The 25,797-nt window shown below is 49.9% G+C and overlaps 1 protein-coding gene across 5 annotated transcripts in view; it reads right to left on the minus strand.

The window, feature by feature from the left end:
* Positions 1–324: 324 nt before the first annotated feature.
* The window catches only part of STYXL2 (serine/threonine/tyrosine interacting like 2), a 78,358-nt gene continuing 52,885 nt past the window's right edge, over positions 325–25,797 (minus strand). For all 5 annotated transcript variants that reach the window (XM_082702653.1, XM_082702652.1, XM_082702651.1 and 2 more), the window contains 4 exons: positions 19,922–20,016; positions 16,331–16,562; positions 13,662–13,879; positions 325–7,785 (listed from right to left, as the gene is read on the minus strand). In XM_082702653.1, the coding sequence (XP_082558779.1) occupies positions 4,961–7,785; positions 13,662–13,879; positions 16,331–16,562; positions 19,922–20,016 (3,370 nt within the window). In that variant the 3' untranslated portion in view covers positions 325–4,960. The remainder of the gene's footprint in view (positions 7,786–13,661; positions 13,880–16,330; positions 16,563–19,921; positions 20,017–25,797) is intronic.

Consider the following 25,797-nt stretch of genomic DNA (forward strand, 5'->3'; position numbering starts at 1 on the left):
AGCTCCTTGAGGACAAGTTCTCATCTCTCTTGATTTCTCCTGATTCTCCAGTGGCTCTCGCTGTGTTTAGGACACCACAGGCTTAAAAAAAAAAAGGGTAAAAAGGTAACGGGTAAGATTTTTGAGGAGAAGATGTAGGTAATCCATGCCGAAGCTCCGAGCTTCGTGCCTGGAATATGGTGAACACTTGATACAGTGTCGGCTGTTTTTCCGTCGGATTCCAAAGCTGTGTTCTTAAAGACTTTACTGCACGGTGTCTATAATAATTATAATGGTAGTCACATTGTTATTATAGAATTACTCCTAACAATGTACAGCTTACTAAATTCTACAGTGTGCCATCACCTGCCTAGGTATGTTAAAATTATATCTTATTTAATTATAAGTCCATAATAATCCTAAAAGACATTCTTATCCTTATGAACCAAATTCCTATGATAAAGACCAGACTGGGCTAAGCATCAAAGACAAGTGCAAGCAAAACGCTGCATGGTTTCAGAGGAGGAAGAGACTCGCGTGGCCAGGGGAGCTGGAGGAGGGTGAGTAGCAGAGGAGAGGCTTGGAGGGTGGTGGGACCACTGCAGTGAGGTGGCAGGGCACAGTGGGGCGCCGGAGGCAGAGGGGACAGCCTAGGGAGGAGCACGGTAGAGGGTGTGGAACGGTGGGCTGCTCACACAGGGTGGGAGGTGTGGCCCACAAGGGGAGCAACCAACGGCTGGACATGCAGGATAAGGGAGCCCTTGATGGCCGTTGAAGGGATTGAAGTGTCACTGCCCGGGCGGTGGGGAGCACTGCAGGGCAGTGGGGAGCACTACAGTTCTGAAGCACAGGAATACAAAAAACCAGAATTGTGAACCTTGGGAAGATTAGTTTGGTTCTAGACCAGATAGACAAGAGGTGAGGCCAAAACTGGTTAGAAAGGCAGCGGCAATAGCCAGGCGGTGCGCGGAGGGGCCTGGTTTGGGGAGCCGTGAGAGGACTAGGATGAAGGGGGCAAATGTAACGGGCGGGGGTTACCGGGCCCGGCTGCAGGCAAGAGGGCCAGGGAGGGGACAAACGTGACTTCCACGAACGACACTCTTCCGAAGGATCTGGAAGACCGAGAAGCCTGCACACATCTGTCCCCGCTTGCTAATGCTCCCCAGCCACACCAGCCGCGAACGCTTCAGAGAGGCCGGAGAAATCCGTAGCCCTTTTCTGGTAACTTTCCTGACACCACAGGCAGAGTCTTATAACCAGCCTCACAGTAATCGGTCACGGGATAGCTGCTGTGCTGGCCCCCAAATTTTGCCTTGGCTGTGCCTATCTTCTCTTGGCCTCCAGCTCCACACCTGGCCCTGACCCCCCCCCCCACCTCTGTGACCGTGAGGCTGACTGGGCGCACGCCAGGCCAACTCTCTTGCCTCTGGGATTTGGTTTGTGGGGAACAAGACAGGAGACGTGGGGAGCCACGCAGGAGACTGGAGGCTGAAGTCCTCTGGCTCCTTCCCCATGGGGTCCTGTCAACCTGGCCCCCTGGACCAAAGATGTCAGCTCTTGGGAGACATCCTCCCCACACATCCAGCTCTCTCTGTCTCTCGGTCTCCTGGAACAGCTCCATGTGCTGGCCTCTTTGGCCCGGGGATGTGAACCCAGGTCCTAGGGTGCACACTGTCTACGCTCGCCGACACCTTCGTAAATAACCCCTTTGTGGACCTCCCCTTCGAATTACCCTAATCCGGGTGTGCCCTCTGTTTCGTCCTGGCATGCTTCCCATATTCCTTATTTCTTCACAGTCTCCAGGTTTTCATTTACCCTCCAAGGCCTCACCTTCGAGGCCAACTCTTTTCCTCTCTTTCTCACCCCAGAATTCTGTGCAGGATTCCCACTCTTGTGAGTCCCTTCTGCACACTAATCTCCCCTTACTGTGGGGCTTTTCTCCTCGGAAATTCTACACAACTCAGGACTAGATGAAGGACGCAGAGTAGGTCTGTCTTTTCTTTCTTTCCTGTATAACAAAATTACTGACTCTGTGAGTTGGTTCTGTGCAGCTAAAACCCTGTTCAATCATTAATTATTCTTAAGAGCGGATCGACCTTGTGGTCTGTGCGTCGTGTTCTCAGTCATCTAGAACATCGCTGCGGAGGTGACACAGACACGGCCTTCCCACTTCAACGTATCTATCTCTGTGGCTATTCTCTGCCCCTTCTGCCCTGCTTTCTGTTCCTCTCCAGCACTGGGCTCCCCTTCTCGCTGGCTTCCAGTTTTCCATGTCTGGCATGAAAGTTACTAGCATGAGATCACACTCTAGAAGGAGACAGAGGTCGGGGTAGTCATCCCCCTACTCCTCTGCCAGCCCTCGGCCCACGGCTGTGGCTCTTGCCAGGCTCTACAAACAGCTCCCTCACGCTGTCCCTTCGGCTCTCGGGTGGTATTCCGTCTCTCACATTGCTAGGACCTGGGTGCTTTACTCTCCCTTCTCGTCCCCTTAACCCTACCCATGCCACTGTGCACAGTTACTGCATTAAACGCTCATCAGTTTCCAACTGGGGCACGACATCTACTGGGACCTTTACAGACACAAGGCATCCCTGTGAGTCTGGAAGGCCGGAGTGCAACCCATCATCCTGGATTGAAATACTTGATCACTAATTCAGAATCACTAATGCAGATCACTAATTCAGAAGTCATAGTTGTGATCCTAATACTCTAAAATCTCTTCAAGCTCATCAAAAATCACATAAAATTTCTACTGATGTGGTTTCCTGAAATAAAATCTAAACTCCAGGAGTAAGCTGAATTCAGAATCCCAAATTCCCGGACAGACACCTCTCTGAAGGCAGGATCCTGGAGGCGCTCTCCTTGGAGACAGAGCAAGCAAAGGCCTTTCTCCAGGGCTTGACCCTGCCCCTTCTCTGGTTTCTTCCTCTAGTGAGCTGAGCTCCTCCATGAGGGGCGATTGCTGTCCTCCAGCCTACGAGTGCAGCCAAAAGCAGGCCAGGGGGTCCCCCCGGTCTGTGTCCCCGCAGGCTCACATTCACTGCCGGGGAAAGACTAGGTGACTCTTGAAAAATTAAGATGCTTTGCATTTTGTTCCACATCCACTCAGTTGGGATACAAGTTGGGAGTGAATAAGTTGTTTTTTTTTTTTTTTTTAAGATTTTATTATTTATTTGACAGAGAGAGATCACAAGCAGGCAGAGAGGCAGGCAGAGAGAGAGGAAGGGAAGCAGGCTTCGCTGCGGAGCAGAGAGCCCGATGCGGGGCTCGATCCCAGGACCCTGAGATCATGACCTGAGCTGAAGGCAGAGGCTTTAACCCACTGAGCCACCCAGGTGCCCCACTAAGTTTGTTTTTAAAACATTTCTTTTCTACATCTGTGTGGCTGAGATCAACTTATTTATTTTTCACTCATATTTAAAAAGAGCAAGACACATGGAGGCCTGAGTCACATGGCTCCTGTGGATGGCTAGGGCTCAGCTCGCCTGTCAACTCACTTGGTCTATTCATCCCTGACCCTGGCTCTCTAAGTATTTACCTTAAATTATAAGATAACTTAAGAAGATCAGAAAAGAAAAAGAGAGCTGTTGTACCTGGGACATTCTCATTCCTCCATCCAGAAGATTAACCTTCTAGTTGATTGTGCCTCCACCAGAAATTTCCCCATGGGAGTGAAAAGAGAGAGGAAGGCTTGAGCTCACCCAGAAATGGGCAGCAACTGGCCTTCTTCCTGGCGGTATATGAAGATAATGTCATGTCATATGAAGAGAATGTTCTATCAAGCACTGGAAACCAGAGACTAAGGCTCACTGACATCTAGACAACGTGGAGCCCTTCAAGGCATATGCCTATTTTCAAATCATGCCAGGTGCTGCGTGTTGAAAGGAACTGTAGAAACCAGTCCACCAATGCTTGTCATAAGATGTTCAACACATGTCTGCTGGCTTCGGCAGCCCAACCTGTGTTCTGTAAGGCAGACATACCTTGGGAATAAAGGGTAAAGCATTCTCACTGACTCAGCCCATCCAGAGCACAGGAAGGATCCAGTGGGCTGCCCACTGCATGGTCCAACCATCCTCCAAGGGATGAAAAGCAAGGGTGACTCAAGATCTCATGGAACCACACTGCCATCTCTTCGTGTTGGGCTTTGTTTCTTCTCCCCCAACCCGCGCCCCCACAGTTTGCTTTTTTTTCTCTGCTCTTCCAGAGGGACCCCATCTCTGCCCACGCCTCACCACTCTCACCACAATACAACCTGATCTCCCTCTGATTCCCTGTTACTCTCTCGGGTCTTCCTCATGTCTTCCCACTATACTGGGTCATAGACGAGATACTCGATCACTGTTTTAATGTGATGATAGTAGTTTTGTCCGAAGGCACAGCATTTACGAAACAAGGCGAGGCTCGCTCATCATCACCATCTGTGTCTTTTAAGGGGGGTTCAAAGAGCTAAAAGTGACCAGAATGAAGGATAAATGTCAGACAACATATCATTTTAATGGAGATCCCCAACATTTCAAAGAAACCACCAGAACTCAGTTTCGCCAGGAGAGGTGAGACCTGCCACAGGGTAAATTTCCTGGGTCTCACAAAACCTCCACCAACAGAACCATGTCCTGCATTCAGTCTTCCTGGATGTAAGCCGGAATCTCTGACGAGCTATGGTGTCGTGGTGAGCTCGCCTCTCCAGTCAGTGCTGAACAGGAGGAGATACACAAGCGAAGGGTCAAACCGTAAGAGGACATGCGGCAACAGAATTCGGTGTCAGTTGGCCCATCATTCAGACCCACGTGATGGCTCTCCTCCTCCTCTCCACCTCCAGAGCTGCCTCGTACCTCTCATTTGGGTTTTGCCCGTCTGTATGAGCCTCTCCACATCCCTGTCCCTTGACGGGCGGAGGCCAGGTGTGCCCCGAGCCCCGTGCTAAGCCGTGCGGCTTCTTCCCACGTTCTCCGTCTCTCCCAGGCCTGCCTTGCCCGGGTTACTCCTCCCTCCTTCTCTGCAGCTTCGTCCTGGTCTCTTCCTGCCGGCGTCTCCAGGCAGCAATGATGGCTTCATCGTCCATTTCTTCCTCCTCCTCCCTGTCAGTGCTTCTCCGATACTGGGACCGCCGCCCTGCAGCAAACCTCCCTTCTTCTCTGTTTTCCATCCTCTCTCTTTCTCCCTCTTCCTCAGACCTCATGAAGCTCTGGGTGAATTTCCTCTTGGCTCCGAATTCAGAAAAGTCTGAGTTGGACGACTCTTCCACATCTTCCCAGTCCCTGGGCCTGGCCCAGTTTGGACGCTGTGCTTCCGGGGACTCTTCCCCTTCGGAGGGCTCGGGGGTCCGGCGGAAGAAGTAGGGCTCTGGGCTCTCCTCTCGGGAGCTTGAGGTCTCACTGAACATCGACCTGGAGAACTTGTGCATCTCTCTGCCCTCCCTGGTGGAGGAGGAAGACATCCGCGAAGTGCTCCTTACAGAGTTGCCGTTGGCCTCACGGAAGGAGGTCGTGTCCTGTTCCTCCGACTGCGATTTGGAGAACTTGTAGCTAGAGGACTTGGACTCCGTTTCCCGGAGCAGTGAAGACCTGGTGTACCTCCCCCTGGAGCTTCCAGACCAATCACTCTGGGGAGGAGATTTGTCCTCTGTCCTGAGGCCGCTGAGCCACTTAGCGATGCTGCCTTCCGTCTCTCTGCCAGCCCGGCTTCCACTTCCACAGCGATCCGACACAGCCAGGGACGAAGAGGTGTCTGTTTCAGGCTTCTGCGAATTACTGCGGGAGGAATACCGAAAGCTCCCTATGGCACTGTCCACGTCCTCCTCCCCGTCACCCACGCCATCATCCTCATCGTCCTTGACCCTTTTCTTCTTGAAGAGGGAGCTCCGCTTGTTGTCCGAGGCCAGCTTCTCCATCTTGTACTCGGACATCTTCTCCCTCAGTTCCATCTGCATCTCCTTCTCCTTCCGGCCAAGCTCCTTTAGGTCAACGTTGTCGGCAAAGAGGCTATAGACAGGCTTGCTGGTCCCCCTGACTCGGCTCCCGAGACCCTGGGCCCTTGAGCCCAGCGCCGTGTGGGAGGACAGCAGGGCCGGCGTGTCGGAGCTGGGTCCCAGCTGGCTCTGAGGCAGCAGGCCGCTGCCCAGGGAGGAGCCACTGTGGCCACTGAGCAGGGAGACCTGGTCATCCCCCCGGCCACCGGCTACCGGTGCCACCCTCATGCTGGCCACCGATGGTGAGCGGGACAACAGCAGCATCTCGTTCTGCTTCTGGGCCAGAGTCTCGGTGACCACATTGGCAATCCAGTTCTGAATGCTGGCGATGGAGATGGTGTCTCCAGGCCCCACAGGCAGGTTAGGCAGCGCTGCGGCAGGGAGAGAGGCCAAGCAGCTCCCCGCATGGCTCCCAGCCTGGGAGGGGCGGGAGCTGTGGCTCTGGGTGCTGAGGACGGAGGCTGTGTCATCAGCTCCGACGGACGGAGCTGCCGACCAGAAGGCAGACAGGGGGATGCTCCCGCCGGCGGCGGACGAGTCGGTCTCCCAGCCTCCCATGGACTGGCTCTCCTCCAACGTCCGCCGGCTCCGCTCCAGCAGCTCCAGCCGCCGCTGCCTCTTCTTGGCCGAGGCAGAGTCCTCGCCCTTGCTGAGCTCCACGACCTCCTCCTTGTTCTCACTGCCCACCTTCTTCTGGTGCCTCAGTTTCCAGGCCTGGTAGGCCGTCAGGCTGACATCCGAGCTCCTCCCCTCGCTCTCTGCCTCCTCGGCACCTTGCTCGCTGCTGCTGTCTTCTGCGCCCAGTTCCTTCTTGTGAAATCCGAACTGGATTCTCTTGATCTTCCACCTTTCCAGGGCCGTGAGCTTGTCCCTGTTCCGGCTACAGAAGTTGGAGAAGGAGCTGGCCTCCGAAGACACGCTCTGCTCGTCGTCCTCGCGTGCCCTGCTCGCCACCTCCGAGCCGGCGTCCGCCTCCTCCCTCTTGCTCCGGGACCGAGAGCGACGGCAGGCTTCCTTCTCAATCTCCAGCAGCCTCTGGCTCCACACGTCCCAGGTGCTCTCAGTGGACGCCGAGTCAGAGCGGCCTCTCCCCCCTCGGCTCTGGCGGCTGGTCTCCAGCTGCTGCTTCAGGACCCGGATGTCGTGGCTGCTGACACTCTCGGAAGTGCTGCTCTCACTCAGGGTGTGCCTCCGTCTTCTCCTCATGAACGAGCCGCCATCGCCTGCCTCCTCCTCCTCCTGCTCCTGCTCCTCCCTCCCCCAGCTCCGACGCCCTTCTGCCTGGTACCTCTCGTTCCGGCTCTGCCACTCCTGGATCATCCGGTCCACGTCGTCGTCTTCGGGCTCCTCCCCGCCCTGGCTGGAGGCCGACCGCCTGTCGTCTCCGCCCGGGGGGACCCTGCCTGTGGGGAGGCCCTGCCCCTTCTTCCACTCCTCGAACAGCTTCTCCTCCTCATCTTCGTCAGTGAGGGTGAGGGGCTTGGACGCCTGGCTGGCCTTCCCCCAGGAGGAGCCGCTCAGGTGGCTGGCGGTGTCGTCCTCCTCCTGCACGCTGAGGGTGCGCACTCTGGCCCCGACAACGCTCTCCGCGTCCTCGCCCTCCTCGGCCTCCTCTGTGCCCCCTCCCTGACCGTAGTCTTCCTCCCTCTCCTCCATCAGCTTCTCGTTGAGCTCCCGGAGCTGCTTCAGGAAGCCGTCGTTGGGGTAGATGGCACGCTTCCGGCGCACGGTCATGAGGGCCTCCAGGACGGCCATGCTGTGGAAGATCATCAGGTAGGCCACCACCAGCACGGCGGACCGGCTGATGCCCATCTCGCTGCTGACCAGGACCTTCCCTGGAAGAAGGCACAAGGGACAACAACATAAGTACCATGGCTTCCTTAGCGGTTTTAAAATACTGTTACGATGGGACGCCTGGGTGGCTCAGTTGGTTAAGCGGCTGCCTTCGGCTCAGGTCATGATCCCAGCGTCCTGGGATCGAGTCCTACATCAGGCTCCTTGCTCCGCAGGCAGCCTGCTTCTCCTTCTCCCTCTGACTCTGCCTTCTACTCTGTCTGCATGTGCTCGCTCTCGCTCTCTCTCTGACAAATAAATAAATAAAATCTTTAAAAAATAATAATAATAAAATAAAATAAAATACTGTTACGAAGTACTGTTCAGCTGTGCTGGGCCCAGCCTCTGGCATTCATCTGAGCTCTAGCGCCCTGAGGGACAAGCGTCACTGGCCCCCATCTCAGGTGTCAGTGAGGGCGGACAGGCGCCCTGCCCTGGTGCAAGCATCCCCCGGCATTGCCTGAACATAAGCAGGGAGGAGGGGCAGGGAAAGGGAACCAAAAAGTGTCCCCACTTTTCAAACACTGGAGTGCATTTCGACTTTCTTCCCGTCAACGTGAGCACCGGTGGGAGGAGAAATGAAAGAATCGGGGAGAGGGGGAGAGAGAGGAAAAGAAAGGAGGCCAAGTTGAATGAGTCACAGGACTGTCCGTCGGGGAAAGCACACGGACATAGTGGAAACCTGAGAATCCCCTTTACAACATCCTAGATGTAGACCATCCACCATCCAGTGGAGCCTGGATGCTTCCCGAGACGGGGAGCTCAGTATTCCACACACACACTCACACACATACCTTTCACTCCCTATTTAGATCAATCTACTCTTTTGAAACTTATTTTATATGTTAGGGTGAAGTATAACTTTCTGTAATGAGCAACCCATGCTCCTCTTCTGACATTCGGACATTCTGGGGTCAATAACAAACATCTGTACAATGTTTTTTATACATAATTATTTTTTATGTGTTTTTTATACATAAATATGTTAGAGGATCACTAACATATTCTTTTTTTTAAAGATTTTATTTATTTATTTGACAGAGATCACAAGTAGGCAGAGAGGCAGGCGGAGAGAGAGGGGGTAGCAGGCTCCCTGCTGAGCAGAGAGCCCGATGCGGGGCTCGATCCCAGGACCCTGAGATCATGACCTGAGCGGAAGGCAGAGGCTTTAACCCACTGAGCCACGCAGGCACCCCTAGTGTATTCTTTATTAATTTCCCTTTTCCTGGCTACTTCAGGTCTTACAATCATTTGGACATTTTTCCGTTTCCTACTACTATACTGGCCAAACTCGCAAGTCAAACTTTCATTAGTTTATTTACCTCCCCCCCACCTTAGGAGTCTGTATCAGGATGGAGCAAATATATTTCACATTTGGACTGACCCACACAGGGTCAGGGAGGCCTCTCACCACTCTCATTCTAGGCACAGAGCCTTCACTGATGCCATTTAAGCTAGCACTATGGATGGGTGCATCCTAAAATGGACAAAGATTATCTTTTATATCAACAGAAACCTGTAAAGGTTTTTCAAAAAACTGCTATTGCATCATGTGTCACTTTTTTCTGGTAGCATTTTTAAAATGTAAGGATATCTTTACAAATTCCTATTAACATTTTGGGTAAATATAACCTGTTCTTAGAGCCTAGTGGAAACTTTACCAAGTCTTGACTATAGCACTCAATCAATTGGTTATCCCCTAGCCTCACTTGTGCTTCGAATCCTTCATGAGCTGGACAATATGCTTTCTCTACCTTCATTCTAACGGCTGTTTACAGTGCAGCTTGGAACCACAGACACCTCCTTCCATGCTGCCATCAATCTATCTGCCCCAGACATCTTTGGGGATGTTTGTTAAATCTTTGGGGGGTCCTAGCTAACAATACAGGATGGGCAGGGGTTGTCTTTTATTAGTATGTCTTGCATCACTGAAGACCTTGTCTGTCACCCAGGAGGTTGGAGACCAAGGCAAGAGTAGGAGGGACCTGAGGCCCAATGGTGCTGGGTGGCATTGCTGCCAAAGGCCAGCAGTCCGTAGAGGGAGGTTAGTGGGCAGAATAAAGCTGATGCAGGTTCATCTACAGATCCACTGTCTCTTTCCTGCCACCTCCAGCCCCGGGCTCAGCTGTCCCTCACCAAGGATCCCCCTTTAACTGGCTGACCAGGCCACCAATTAGTATTGTCAGTGCCAAAGTCTGCCTTCCTTCCTTTGGAGGTGGAATTACTGGGCCACCTCACAACAGGACACTCCAGGCACAAGCAGTCAGGCTGCCTCAAGGACATGGCAGCAAATGCTCCTTGGACTCAGTCTGGCAGAGACGCGGTTGAGGTGCCATGCTTTTCCGTGCCCTATTCTCTGCACGCTGGGATTCCTCTGTGGGGCCTCAGGGGCGGCCTGAGGACAAGGGGGAGGGTGGTGGGGCCAGACCCCAGGTGACGGACTGTCTGTCCTCTGTGAGGCACAAGGCCACATGGACACTGTACAGATAGTGCTCTGCACAACTCTGGGGGGCGCCTTGCACATCCAAGTCAGAGGCGATCTGTGGAATTGTTTGGTTATGATAAAAAATTTCCAGCAGTCAGATGGCTCGAGGAAGGTGGTCTTATCCTGATTTGCAGTCACCATTTTGATCAGCAGCAGGGCTGAATGCGGGAGGGAGGTTCCCTCTAGAGGTGGTCCTTCTGTTCTAAGTTTGAAGGGTATGGCTAGTGGAGAGAGCGCTGGGCTTGAGTAAGAAAGGTCTCTTTCTGAGCTCATTATGCCTCTACACGGTTGGCTTTTGGGTTGTATTCTCCCAATTCATGATTCTCGTCTTCCCCAGAGCGTTCCCTCTTTCCATTTGCGAGAAAAACAAGAAGTACTTGCCTAGAATCGACCCTCCCCACCTTGCCACTATGGATAGAATTCAGGGTAGACAAAGGGCCAGAGTCTTTGCCAAGCAGATTTTCTCTCTAGGAGATTTGGAAATGGGACAGAGGCAGGGAGTAAGCCAGTCTACGTGCAGGCCTGCGGAGGGGACACGCGGTCTGAGGCAGAAAAAAGAGAAGATGGAAACCAAGAGTCCAGAAATTCCCTAGTCCTCGTTTAGACGATCCTAGTCCTCGTTCAGACGATCCTCGAACCACATTCCCACCCTGGGCTACTTTCTTGTAGAGTTATAATTAATGCTTGAGACAGTTTCTACTTATTAGCAACCCAGAGACCCTTGATTATTACACAGTGGCAAAGTCAGGAAACCTTTCATGGGTCTCAGTTTCCCCATTTGTAACATGTAAGTAACCCCCTCCATTGTGCTTTGTTGTTTTACTACACAGACCGCCCAGCCCAGGTGTTAGTGTTGCCTTTCTCTTCCTTAAGAAATGACTCCACAGCATCCCAGAGGAGAGGAAATGACAGAAACTAAGCCGGGGTGGGGCGGGGGGCTGGGTCATTTCTGGGGATGGTGACAACCATCAGACCAGGAGGAGGAAATACCCTGGAGGCAACCCTAGTAAAGAGAAAGTCCTTTGCCTGTGCGGCAGGGGTGCAGGGCACGGGGAGGGAAAGGAGGCTGAAAGCAACCGCCAGCAGGTGTGCGGGGTGGGCTCCCACATCCCCCTACGGGCTTTTGCCAGGCCGCCCTGCACACCTGCTTCCTGCCGCGGGGCCACCCACCCGGGCCTCCCTGGAGCGCGCTCCCTCCTCCCGGATGAGACCCTTCCTGGCCTGGGGGGCAGAGCTCGCGTTCGCCCAGCCTGTTGCTGCCGCCTCCCTCCACGCTCCCAGCCGCTTCTCCCACTGCGTGGCCCTTGCTGTCCGCACTTCTGGGGACAGTCACCGTACTCGGGGCCGCGCCGGATCTACCCGCCAGGGCCACGTCTGCCCGGGCTCCTCCGCGCCTCCCCGCTGGCATTCGCAGACGCTCAAGTCACGTTGGTCAGAAGGAATGTATTTGTTAAAGTAGGGTTTCCCCCCCATAAAAATGTGTCAAACCGTATATATTGTTTCACATTCAGTTTTGTTCACTTAATCCATTATGATCATCCTCTCATGGTAGCAAATAGAAGGTCCATTTTCATTTTTAATGACGGCTGAGTTTTCTAATCTATGCCCATATCAAAATTGACTTAACCGATCTGCATTTGTGTTTCTGATCACTCACAGTATAATAATCACACAGTGACACCTTATAAGCACATCTCCGGATGTATTTCTCAGGTCCTTAAGGTGAGTCACTAGCAGAACTGCCCCCCATCCAATGTTATGTACGTCTTAGTGTTCTTACTGAGGGCTGTTGCTTTTTTTTAGGCATTGAAAGAGAAGAAAACTTTTTCATATATATACATACATATGTAACATATATACTAAATTTATAAATTTCATTTTAATAAAAATACTTCTATAAAAGTAGTCTATGTATAGATATACATACATATATTTATAAGTATACACATATGCTTACATGTATAGATGTGCCAGGGGCTGCGCTATGTAAGCTTTTAGGTGCCTTTTAAAATGTTAGTCCTCGATGCCCGGGTGGCTCAGTGGGTTAAGCCCCTGCCTTCGGCTCAGGTCATGATCTGAGTCTGATCAGGTCCTGGGATCGAGCCCCACAACCAGCTCTCTGCTCAGAGGGCAGCCTGCTTCCTCCTCTCTCTCTGCCTGCCTCTCTGCCTACTTGTGATCTCTGTCTGTCAAACAAATAAATAAAATCTTAAAAAAAAAAAAAAGTTAGTCCTTGGGGCACCTGGGTGGCTAAGTGGGTTAAGCCTCTGCCTTCGGCTGGCTGGGGTTGTGATCTCGGGGTCCCGGGATCAAGCCGCATGTTGGTCTCTCTGCTCAGCAGGGAGCCTGAATCCCCACTCCCTCTCTGCATGCCTCTCTGCCTACTTGCGTTCTCTCTGTCAAAATCTTAATAAAAAAAATAAAATGTTAGTCCTCACAGCGATGTTAGAAAAATTATATCTTTTATCTTTGTTGTATATACAAGGAAACTGGGGCTCTCCTGGAGAGAGAAACAGCCTGGGGTTCCACGGAATGGAGATCATGTAGCAAAGCCTGGACTCAAGCCTGGGGTTTCTGACTGTGGGTCCTGAACTCCCAGCCACCCCCCACCAGGGCATGGGCTGCAGCCTGACTCCACTGAGGTGTCCTGTCAACTCTACGGCTGAGTCGTGGGTCATCTTGGGCCAGCCTGGATGACGGCCACAGCCTTAGCACGGCTCTCCTTGCTCCCACTCCTACCCTCCTACTGCCGCGGTCTCCCAAGACCAGAGAGAGTTTTCTAAACTGTAGATCAGACCAAGGCTGATCAGAGGCTCAGCTACTTCACTTTGCCCTTCCACTTTCTGCATGGTGGGGCCCCTGCCTCTCTAACCCTCAGCCACCATGCTGGCCCGCATGAGCCCATGATCCCGCACACACCGAGATTATTCTACGGCAGGAGCTCTGCACCAGTCGGCACGTCTCCTTGCTAGGGACGCCCTTCCTCCGATTTTTCCATGGCGAGTTCCTCCTTGTCACTAGCTTAAATGTCCTCTTCTCGGAGAGGATCTCTCAACTGGGCTAGCTGGTCACTCCAACACAACATCCTGGTCGATCTCTGCATCACTCTTGTCACTCTCTGACAGTTTTCTTTGCAATTTTCTCTGCCCTCACTGTAGTGTGAGATTCGGAGTTCAGGAGCTTTTTCTGTACCTCTCACCGCAGCACCGAGAACAGCGCTTGGCATGTGCTCGGCCCTCGGTAATCACTGAAAACATGAATGATCGTCCTTTCCTTTCCCCTCTTCTTAGAATGAGACCGCAGCCTTCTTAAGACAGAAAATCCCTTCTCCCCCTGTGGAATTCTAGCAGCCTGGGGCAGGCAGAACCCCCCCCCCCCCCACCGCCACCTCACCTCTGTAGGTCAGCAAGGCTTCATCAAGGAACTCAGCAGCCTTCCGGAAATGCTGGGAGATGTCCACCTCGGGGAAGTCATCCACCTCCACACCCAAGTACTGAATCTCCAGGCCAGTGTAGAATTCGGGCCCAGTGTAGACGCCGGTGCCATGAGCGGCATTCAGAATGTGAGTAATTCCCAGCCTCTTCAGCCTTCCCTTGTTCACAGCTACACTCCTGGGGAAAGAGAAGCAGAGATAATTTCTGCCCGAGTCCGAGCTAGAAAGACCCATTACCCCTGACACTGGGAGCCTGCTTTGGTTGGGTCAGGGAGGCCAGAGCTGGGGAGTGCCTCCTTCTCTGCTGTCCGGGGTCTGGAGCTCACTGCAAATGTGGTTCTAAAAAGGAGCCAGGGAGGGGCGCCTGGGTGGCTCAGTGGGTTAAAGCCTCTGCCTTCGGGTCCTGGGATCGAGCCCCACATAGAGCTCTCTGCTCAGCGGGGAGCCTGCTTCCTCCTCCTCTCTCTCTCTCTCTGCCTGCCTCTCTGCCTACTTGTGATCTCTGTCAAATAAATAAATAAAATCTTAAAAAAAAAGGGGGGGCCAGGGAGGGCTGGGACAGGGAGCTGGGCAGGAGAGGGTAGAATGAAGAGGAGAACAAGACTGATATGCCAGGAAATCTTTGGTCTAGAGATCTCTGGCTTAAAATTCTTTGCCTTGTGGTGCCTGGTTGACTCAGTGCATTAAGCCTCTGCCTTCAGCTCAGGTCATGATCTCAGGGTCCTGGGATCGAGTCCCGCATCGGGCTCTCTGCTGGGCAGGGAGCCTACTTCCTCCTCCTTCTCTCTCTCTCTGCCTGCCTCTCTGCCTACTTGTGATCTCTCTGTGTGAAATAAATAAACACAATATGAAGAAAAATAAAATTCTTTGCCTTGGAAATGGACATTCATCAAGACACAAAAGCAGCAGACGAGAGTAATAATCAAAGTGGACATGCTTCATGTTGATCCGACCTGCCATACTTTCCGAAGTCCTTTTACATGCATTCTTTGACTTTATCCCTAATAATAAACTGAAGAGGTAGGCAGGGTAACTTTTCATTCCCATTCAAAGATTATAAAAATGAACCTGAGAGCTTTTATGACATCTCAAGACTGAAAGAAAAAAAAAGACTGAACCAGGACAGGTGTTTCTGGTTTCTAGTTGAGAGCTCTGTTTGCTGCAGCAAAGTAAGTCGAGCTTCTTCTGAAGCAGATGGAGGTGTCTGGGGTCCCTGGTGAGTGCCATGGGAATGTTTCTGGGTCTATAGAGCGAGCTGGAGATCACTTAGTGAAAGACCCCTGTCCTGGAAAGTCCCCTCCCCTAGAAGATAGGATAACTAACCGCTTGTTTGCTTTTCTGTGAACCGCTGGCTTTTAGGCGTAGATTAGGTTATTAATTGTGTGATTAATTGCTCTTTTGCCCTTCTGTAACTGCTTGGCTTATAGAAATAATAGGGACGCCATGATGGCATTCCTACCTTCCCCCTTCTTGTTCCCCCTTCCCACCTCTCTCCTCCGGCGCGCGGGCCCTCAGAACCAATCAGCCTGTTCCCCCTTCCCGCCTCTCTCTTCGCGCACGGGTCCCCAAAGCCAATCAGCAAACTCCACGTATGCCTTTTTCAAAAGTTCTAACTGTCAACCAATCAGTTGCGCCCCACCCAAAACTTGTTTGTACCTGTCTATAAAAACCCGGCACCACCCCAGCCAGGTGTGCTCAGCTAGCAGGAGCTGCTGACCACCCGCAGGCGCCTGCGTAACAATAAAGAACCTCTTGCTGGTTGCATCCAGTGGCAGTGTTGGATTCTTGGGTAAGGGGATCCGCGGGTCTTTCATTAGGACTTGGTGCCCAGCTCCAGGAATCAGGTCTGTGCAACTCATTACTCCCAGGGGAGTATGAGCCCCACCATCCAAAGTGATCTTCCCGACTGCCTGCCACCATGGAGGCCCCAAATTTCCTCCTTTGCTTCTGCATGTAAGAGTAACTACGCAGAGAGAATATCTCATTAAGTAGCCAATGGATCAGCAAAAATCAGTCTCACAAACTAGCCTCATGGTACCAATTATACACGGGCAAGATCCTCCAGGAATAGGACATGAGTGAATTGTTTCACATTTTGTTTTGAAAACCACTCACAAATTTCTTAAAAATAACATTTTTTCTGGTTATGCAAATAACAAACGTTTACTCTAGGAAATCTGTACAATTCTAAAGAAACCTAAAGAAGAAAATAAAAATCACTTGTAGAACCGTTTACTAGAGAATATCGTCACCGTTTTATCATATTTGTGTCTGATTGTTGTCTATGCAAAAGTGCATACACACATCTATATATTGCTCAACTAGCATATTATATATGTATGTGTGTATACATATTTATGCATATAGATACATACATATATATATATACACACACACACACACACACATAATTTGTTACCTATTTCTCCTTACTATATTGTGAACGTTTTCATTGGTTGGTAATAACATATAAAATCCAGTATCATCACTGGCTCCAAATGTCCCATCAGACAGCATCACTTTGCTGGATGGAACTCTTGGGACTTTGCCTAAAGAGGAGGGAGTTTCACCTCTCTCGGGCATCAAGAGGGTAGGACAGAGGGGCATGGCCCACTGTGGTCAGACTCACTTCTCTGCTATGAAGACATTGGGCCAGACTTCATCCACCTCATTCCAGGGGGCTTCCTGGCGGTCTTGGACTAAGGCCCGCTGTAAATCCAGGACACAGGGGGTGTTGTACAGGCTGGTGTCATCCATCTTCTCCCTGACACGGTTGTACAGGTCCTCCACCAGCAGCTGCTCGGCCGACTCCAGCATGCCTGGACACTCGGCCTCGGCTCTGCTCCCCCGTGGCTTGAATTCTAGAGAAGGCAGGCAGCACTCTTGTTAGAGTTAAGAATACCGTGGCCCTCCCTGTTCCTCAGGAGAATCTGGTCTTGGCCAGTCTGCTGCTAGGACTCTGGGCATGGGCTGAAATACCAGGAAGGACTTAATGAAAGTCCAGGGGATGGGGGGATGGGTGAGGGGAGCACTGCCTCAGTCCGGACACTTATGGTCAGGACCAGCAGCCGTGTAGGTAGAGAGGTGGAGGTGAAGGAACACTGGTTTCCCTTACTCCCTCCTGCATTTGTCCAAAGCCGGCTTATAACTTCTTAGAGCAAGGTCCTTAAGTACCTGTCGTCGTAGGTCTGATTCACACCTACAGCTCCCACAGTGCTCCGTAGAAACCAGAAGCACTTACCAAATGAATCAATGGCATTCTTTCACAACAGAATTCACTTTATTAGTTTGACTCCTTTACATTCGGAATGCAGATAACTTGGGAAAAGTAAAAACTTTCAGCATTTATGTCAGGTCACTCTCTCATACACATTTAATTTACTAGTTCATTTCATTTATTGTCTGCTTCTCCCCACTGGAGTAAGCACCTGTGAGTCTCAGCCCCCCACTTTCTGGCAGGGGGCAAAGGTTTGCCATGAACTCCTCTCATAGTCCCCAAACAGCATTCCTGGCCTTTCTGCCAACAGTTTGGAAAAGATCGGATTCCAAATGAATTCAAGGGACGCCTGGGTGGCTCAGTTAAGGGTCTAATTTCAGCTCTGGTCATGATCCCAGGGTCCTGAGATCAAGTCCCGCATCAGGGTCCTTGCTCAGCAGGGAGCCTGCTTCTCCCTCTGCCTGCTGCTCCCCCGCTTGCGCTCTCTCTCTGACAAATAAATAAATAAAATCTTAAAAAAACCGAACCAAACCAAAATGAATTCAAAATCTATTCACCCATATCTCCAGTACACTTTTATCTCCTTCTCCTAATACGTTTGTTCCCAGTGATCAAATTTGTGGGGAAAGTAAGATATTTCTTTCTCTGAGAAGGTATATAAGAATAGTGGAGGGAAAACCTTTGGGCCACTTAATAGCCAAAAATATTGACTAGAGAGAAGGGAGAAAGTAAGAAAGGAGTGTCACCTGCATTGGCCATAACCTCCTGCGGGCGCTGTGTCTCTCCCCGATGGGGGGAGAGCAGAGCCACGTTTGGCAAATAGACTCGGCCCAGCCCTTTGGGACGAACAGGTGTCTGTGAGCCGGGCTGGCTGCTCGAGGTCCGCGGGTCCTGGGAGTTCTGGGTTCTACCCATGACCGAGTGCTCCATTTCCCTACAGCTCTTCTCTCTCTTTTCCCTTTTCTGAACCACTTGACGGGCCCCCATATCCCTGCATCAGATCTCAGCTCTAAATGTTCTCTGATCTCCGGCTCAAAAGCAGAAAGAAGAAAAAAGCCCTCCAATCCCAGAGCTTTATTTTGTTTAAAAATAGATGAAGCGATCCTATTCTCTCTACCACTGGGTCTTCTCCTGGGGGTCTCCTGGGATCTTACCAAGCAAACGTGCAAGCCCCCCCCTCCCGTAACTGAGACGTCTCTCCTTTACTACCTGTAAAAGATAAAACTCTCTGATGTCTCATTAAAATATACAGCAATGTCTTCCTCAGCTATTTATACTGCTGGCTTTTTCTTGATGTTTTTCCCTTTCCAGCTTAAAAACAAATGTCCCAGCCCTTCATTCCTACTGGCATTCCTGCCTTCCCAAGGGCTCTGGCCCACTCTCGGCCTGTTTCAACTCCACCTCCCTCCCTGCCTCAATTCTTCCCATTTATTTCTACTACCTAAGGCTTCTTCAGAAGAAAACAAAGCCCCTACATCTCCCCTCTAAGCTCTTTCAGAGGCATGGCATATGAAGACTTCCATGAAAATGAAGAGTTCTTCAAAACACGTTTTTATCCCTCTGATCACTGGTGAGGAGGGCAATGTTTTGAAATATCACTTGATTCATTTTGCTTTCTCTGGCATATATTTTTTTCTTCCCCCACCACCAATCAGCCACTAAGAAAAAGGAAACTTAGGCTTAATGCCCCAGACAAGGGGAGAGTAGATAAACCTAGAATTAAAAAAAAAAAAAGCCATTGCTTTGTTTCAGATTTCAGTCTACGTGTGCAATGTCCCATAGACATATGTATATCATTCTCTAGGCTTGAGAGCAAAGTTTCAAAGAGAGAAGATGATTTTCTCACAACGCCTAGATGTTCACTTATCAGGAACCCAAGCATGGAGAGGGGTCCAGAGAGTAAAGCACAGAGCAGAGATGTTGCAGGCTGGCAGGTGAGGGAACTTCCCAAAAACACAAGAGGAAAAAAGGACTTCCAGAGTTAGGTGCTGGGATCAATTCAGAGAGACCTACTGGGTGAAGCCACTCGCACCTGGCTTGGAGCAAGGGAGGCGAGACCCCAGGCAGCGTAGTAAAAGAAAATAGAAAAGAACGTGAGAGTTCCTCAAGAAGATGGGGCCCCCAAGGCTGCTCCTACCACAAGCAGCAGCAAATGGAATTTCTGGCTCCTCAGCAAGTGGATAGGAGATCTAGGTATCCTCAGGGACCCTGCAGGAACCCAAAGGGCCTGGGGACTGAGAAGGGGAGCTGGGATACATGGAGAAGGGGCAGCATGTGCGGTTCTCACCACTAAAAGCCAGGGAAAGGATCATGGCCACCAACAGTGGTGATGCCCAAAGCCCAGCAGGGCCCATGTCATTACCAACACTGCTATATCCAACCTCAGCCCACAGCAGAGGCGGAGATCCCCAGGGCAAAGGGAGGAGAAAAGAACTTTGTTCTAAAATTGATTTAAGAAAAATCCATCCAATCAGGATAACTGTCCTTGAATGAAATACATAGCATGCTTTCTGCTCCAAAATTTACCATGTGCATATTAACCTTTCTCCCCACTCTAACTTTCCCTACCATAATTCAGATGAAAACCACCTTCAAACACTAGTGGACATGCAGATCTAAATCTAAATATCTCTTTGAGCAGAACTCTCTGGGTGCTTCTGGTCATTTCTTGGGCTTTCAGGTCTGTGTGTCCAGAATAAGCCACCCCAGGATCCCAGAGATGAACTGAAAAATGGAATGGGGGGCCACAGGAGCAGAGTGGAACTGCCTTCCGGGCTGTTAACTCAAGAGAATTATTCACACTTGTACCTAATAATTTCCACCTCGGGTTCATGAAGGTTGATGATGAGTTGTGTCGGCAGAACTGCCTTCTTTGGATCTACTCCTCTTAATGGGATGGGTCGCACTTGGGAAGCACCTTGACCTCTTCCAAAGGGCCCTTTCCAAGGGTTCCCAGATGAGCTGTGGACTCTCCCCGCTCCCACCACCTTCTGATGGCATTACCTTCATTGATGATCTGCTTAGCCGCAACAGCTGAGGAGAGGTGAATGGGCTCCATGAAAATGCTTTCTGTTTCTGCATCTGAGACCATCGAGTACCTAAGAGAAGAGGGTATCTGTGTGAGATGACTCTGGGTAGCATCGGAATGGGAGGCATTCTTTTTAGACAAGAAACTTGGACCTGATTTTAGGCACAGTGGACAACAATGAGAGATAAAGGGAAAGCCTTCCTAAGTTTAAGAACCTGAGAATGCTGAACACTGTGGGTCAGTTGCCACCCGATTTCAAACCAGAGTTGGCATTAATGTGAGTTGATGTTTAAGGACACGGTAGTCTAGGCTGTGGAGGAAAAGGCATACAACTGTGGTTGGGGAGAACTTACCCCGATGTGATTCTCCTTCCTCTACTGGGTTCCCACCCTTGGATGTGCTGCTGTTGATAATTTTTTCCCTCTAGTCCCTCTTTCTCTGTCGTCAGTACTCTAGGATGTCCCTAACCATGCTTATGTTACTTATGTTACTAAGGTTCTGCTGGATTGGTGGGCTGGTGGGCTGCCACCATTCCCTCCATGCCCTGAATCCTTGCCCCGTTTGAGAGAGAATGAGCTAAGAATGATGGGCTGGCACAGGGAAATAGGAAGGTATGCTCAGATGCACAGTCCTGATTCTGAACACAAGAAACCAAGGTTCAGCCTGAGCCCAGGGATGCAATCAAGTAACTTAGGAAAATGTCAAGCAATTTTCCAGAAATAATTCAACAGACATGTCCAAAGGGATATGAGGAACATAGTGAATTGTGGCAGAAACAAGGGATAGGACCATAGTATCAAGGTGGGTGCCCGCCCTTTGTGGGTTCATCTCTTTTCCAGGCATTGGGGTGAACTTTGGGTCTATTTTTTCTTTTTTTGCTTAATCTTTCCTTTAAGTCCAAAGAGCTTAAAGAAAAATTTTCCCATCATACAAACTCCCTGTGTTACCCCTTTATATAGTCAACCCCTCCCTGAACCTCATCCCCTACCAATCACTGATCTGTTTTCTGTCCCTACAGTGTGGCTTTTTCCAGAATGTTATATAAATTCAGTCATACCACTGTCTTTTGGTTCTGGCTTATTTCAGTTAGCAAAATGAATCTATAAGTCATCTGTTATATTGCATGAATCAATAATTTGTTACTGAATAATATTCCATTTTTTAGGCACCTCAGGCTGTTGCTACCATTGCTGTCACACTGTCTTGAGTCACAACTGGGTATTCTAGAGGGGAAAAAGATAATATTCCCACTGCTGGTTTGGTTGAACTTTGAATTCTGTCTTTCTCAATCGGCCTGCGACTATTTACTTTTCAGAGTCTTTAAACAGTGGCTGTATCCTTCTGTTCAGGTTTTACAAAGGCAATCCATGAGAGAGTGGTGGGTTTTTGCCATCTTACGCAGGACTGGAACCCCTGTTCTACTGTCTTTTTGCTATTAAATGTCTGAAGTCCATGTGTTTCATGATCCTTATAACTAACTTTATTTTATCTTTATGAAAGCCACAGGATCTTTTCGTTTGTGGTATCTAACTTCCCAATGATGTTTGCTGGCTTATTTTCTTCCATTGAGTATGGAATGGACACCATTTTTGAGTGCCTTCTAGGAACTTAATCCTAACAAAATTCCCACTCTGTAGGTATCATTATTCTCGCTTTAAAATGAGCAAACTGTGGCCCAGACAAGCTAATAAAATTCCCCAAGGCAGTAAACAAGAGGCAGGGCTAGGAGGCAAATACAGGGCAACCCTGCTCAAAGTCCAATCTTCTCTTCACTACAAGATACCATTTAGATTAGACAGGGGAGGTGGAGTCGACTGGTGGATCCCCAAGCCCAACATAGACTTTGACACAGAAAAGTACTTCTAAAATACGTGTTGAAAGAACAGGTGGATACAAAGATGCATGGATGGATGGGGTTGAGTTGTGCTGGGTCCAGCTGAACTGAATGGAGCTAACTTGAGCAAAAATAAGTTTAGTTGAATTGATTAGCAGAACAATTTTCTCATGATAGAAATCTACATGAGAGTCCTCCCTTGGGAGACAGGCGTGCTTAGGGCTAATAAGACTATGGAGAAAGAAATACCTTTGCCAAAAGAAAGGAGTAGCCTATGACTCTACTCAGAATGTTGCTAGACTTACCAGTGCACCATAAGGGACAGCACAGTGTAGAATTATTGTTGGTATTCCTGAGGGATTTCCAAGAGCAGTTGTGTTGGATTCCCATTCAAGCGTGGAGTACTCCTCTAGTACTCCAAGTACTCAAGAAGATGCATTCTTAAGTTAAGTATGATGGTGGGGGCGGGGGTGAATTAAGGGCGAAGTCAGTGGGATATTATCCTTGCATGTTAGAACCGCAGAGGTCTCATTATTTGGCAAAGGTAGTAAAGAGTGGAACACCCGGTGGGGGTGGGCATGGGCTCTGCAGAGGCACACTTTAGGTCAATTTATTTACCCCCGTATCACCAGCCCATGGAAGGTGATCAGGCAGACTGAGATCAGACTGAATGGATGGTGGGTGGACAGACAGGTAGATGGATGAACAGACAGATGGATGGGTAAATGATTGGAATATGCCAGGTACTGGGCAAAGGTGATATGTCCAATATCACCCTGGGGAGCTAACCAAATGGTCTCCAGGCCCTGCTGTCTCTGTCCTCCTTCTCCTTTCCAGCCTCAGCTTACACTGCCTTCCCTCTGGTTCACTCCTTTCTAGGAAGCTAGAAAGGCTTCCCATCCTCACCAAGCTTCCTTGTGCCCTGGGGCTTTGCAGAAGCCTACTTCCACTGCCTAGATGCCCCCTCACTCCTGCTGTGTCTATCTCTGAGATCTCAGTTCAGTCTTCTCTTCTCTCTCATCTCTGCCTCTCGTTGCAACAGACACCTTTCCTTTATGGTGCTTCTAGCAGATGCAATTTTACTTTTATTTATGAAATCATTTGATAAATACCCATCTCCTCTACTTAACCATACCCTCTATGAGGCAGGGACCATGCCTGGTACTTTGAAGACTGTTATGTTCCCAGCACCGGGTACAATGTCTGGCACACAGTAAATGCTTAATAGGGATTTTCTGATTCGCTGATGGACTGAACTGGTCCCCAGTATGGGTCTGCCTCATAGCTGATACAGCAGCTTCAACAATTAGCAACAGGTATTTATCAAGTATCTGCTACTTGCTCATTATGTCACTGGATACCATAGCAAGCCCAGAAGCGAAACCACGCTCTAATTGTTCATGCTCACTCTCTGCCCTTGTGAGGCCAAGTTGGACACAATCTCGAAGGCCGGTGTTGTTAGTAATTTTTTCTTAGGGTAGATCTGTTAGTAATTTTTTCTTAGGGTAGATTAAAGGTGGCCCCGGATCTGGAACACTCTTCACACTTGCCTTGAATCTGGCGGATCTGTGACTGTTTTCACCAACAGAATACCGTAAAGGTGACACTGTGGCAGTCTGAGCCTCAGTCTGGCTCTCGTGTCTCTCTCATCGGAAGCCCTGAGCTTCCTCTAAGAAGTCCTACTACCTCAGGACCACCGAGCTGACAAAGCCACGTCAACTGCTCCTGCTGAGCTCCTGGCCAACGGATGGCCACGTGGATGTGTCTCTTAGACGTGGCCCCTCCCCCTGTCATAGCGCCCCAGCTGACACCACACATACAAGCTGCCCAGTGGACTCCTGTCCAAATTCCTAATCCACAACGAGGGGAGCAAAATAAAATCATTGCCTTAATTCATTAGGTTTGGGGGTAAATTTGTTAAGTTGCAACAGTTTAACAGGCACGGTGCTATTCCAAGGGCTCGGAAGTGAGACTTGAGCATATGCTAAGGCGCCCTTCTCCCTAATAGTGACACAGAACCTAATAAATAGCAGCGAACGACCCAGATTTGTTGCAGTTGGGAAATAACAAGAAAGTAACGCCGGTAGGAGAGCAAACCCAGTCAACCTGCGAGCAGCTGGGCCCAGCTTTCAGGGCAGTCTATGTGAAACCAGCAACGTCTCACAGAACTAGAGCTGGAACCTCAACTGTTTCATAAATGTGAGTGATATCCTTGTGAGTAAACAGTATTTGTTAAGGAAGTTTTACTCTTATTTATAAACAATTAATATTATTTATACTATTATTTTTAAATTTATACTATTATTAGTATAAATAATCATTTTTTAATTAAGGATCGGTATTATGTAAAATGAGTTTGGGGGGGTGGAATCAAAGCAAAACCCTGACCAGGCAATTGGCAAAAACCCCTGCAGTATGTGGGGCCGAGAGGGGCTCGCTCCTGGCACATGCCCTCATCTCTCCTACAGGTCAGTTTTCTGTTTCTCTGCAGGCCTCCATGGCTCTGAGGCTTTCTCACATCTGTAGTCAGTATTCCACACAATGGGCATGACCTGAAGAGGGACAAAGGAGGAGCCCTCACTGGTCAGGCATGCAGAAAGCCTCGGAAGGAACCTACCCGGCCGTCTCACCTAGATTCCCGCCTGGAAGGATCGGCAAGCCCGTGATCAGGCCAATTTTCCTCAACAGCACTGACTTTAGATTGTATGGATTTGGTTTCACGTGACAAACACAGGGAGCTGAGAATCTTTCTTAAATGTACCTGAACTCTGAGGCTATGAGTTTGATAGGGAGGATTTGAAATTAAAACCTGAAAATAGAAATGACACAGAAACATCCTTCCTTCTTGTGGGGAGTCAAGATGGAACTTCAGCTAAGGAGTCCGTCCGGAGGAGACTCTGGAAGACTCTATCCAGTACACTTTCCAGAAGCTGGCGGTTTTATGATTGAGAAGAGAGGGTGTGAAGAACAGCTTCTCTCCAGCCCCATGACATGTCTCTTCTTGGCTGCTCAGGCAAACATGTGAACAACAGTAAACTGAGCTCAGCATTACATCCTGTTGAGTCTAGGATGTAAATTATGAGTCACCTGCTAAGCGGAAAGGACACACAAACCTAACAGTCCTAAATCGTTTTGCCACGGATACAGTTTACTAAGTCAAGTGTGGGGGTGGGACCCCAAAAGGACCCAGTGGCGAACAAAGTTTAGGCACAGAGAAGCGGCTCCTTTGTTTTCCATGGAGAAGCAGGCCCGCAGGGAAAGAAAAGAGGAAGGAAAGGGAGACCCTGAACCACCGGCCCTGTTTATATTTGCAAGGTCAGTGAGACAGTGGCTCTGGAGGTTTTGATTTATGACCACATCTGTGCCTCTACCGCAGACCTGAGACAGAGTGAAATGACACTCACACCCTGATTGGAAAGCAGCGAGGGCTGGCTGCTCAAAAAGATGGGCAGGGTAGGAGAGAATCTAGGATCGATATACCCCTCATCACAGGTTCGCAAAGCAGCAGCTAAAAAGCCTTGAGGGTGATTTGAAAGAGAAACAATAAAGCAGAGTTTGATGGACTTCCTAACCAAGAGCAGGAGACTGGTGCCATTTTCTCTAAACCTGTGTTTTTCAAAATTGCAGACTGTGACCCATTAGTGTATCATAAAATCAATTCAATGGGTCCTGCCTGGCATCTGGAAAAGGAAGGAAGGAAGGAAGGGAGGGTGGATGGCTGGGCGGAGGGTAGAGAAGAGAGGGGAGGGGAGGAGGAGAGAAAGAGAAAACTAGTACTAGCCATTTTAAGATAAATATAATTTCGTGAAACCTATTTTTTTATTAATACCGACCTGAATGTATGTTCTGAGTGGAGCTGCAAATGGCATGTCTTACCCTGGATAACAGTCACCAAAGTTTGAAATCCACTGCTTTAATCCAATTGTCAGGTTGTCAAGGCACAGAACAGGTCCTTCAACCCAGACCCCCTGCCAGCGGATCAGTTCATTTCAAGGAGACCCTTGGAAATGCAATGGA

This window comes from Mustela nivalis, assembly GCF_964662115.1.
Source record: "Mustela nivalis genome assembly, chromosome: 16".
Taxonomy (NCBI): domain Eukaryota; kingdom Metazoa; phylum Chordata; class Mammalia; order Carnivora; family Mustelidae; genus Mustela; species Mustela nivalis.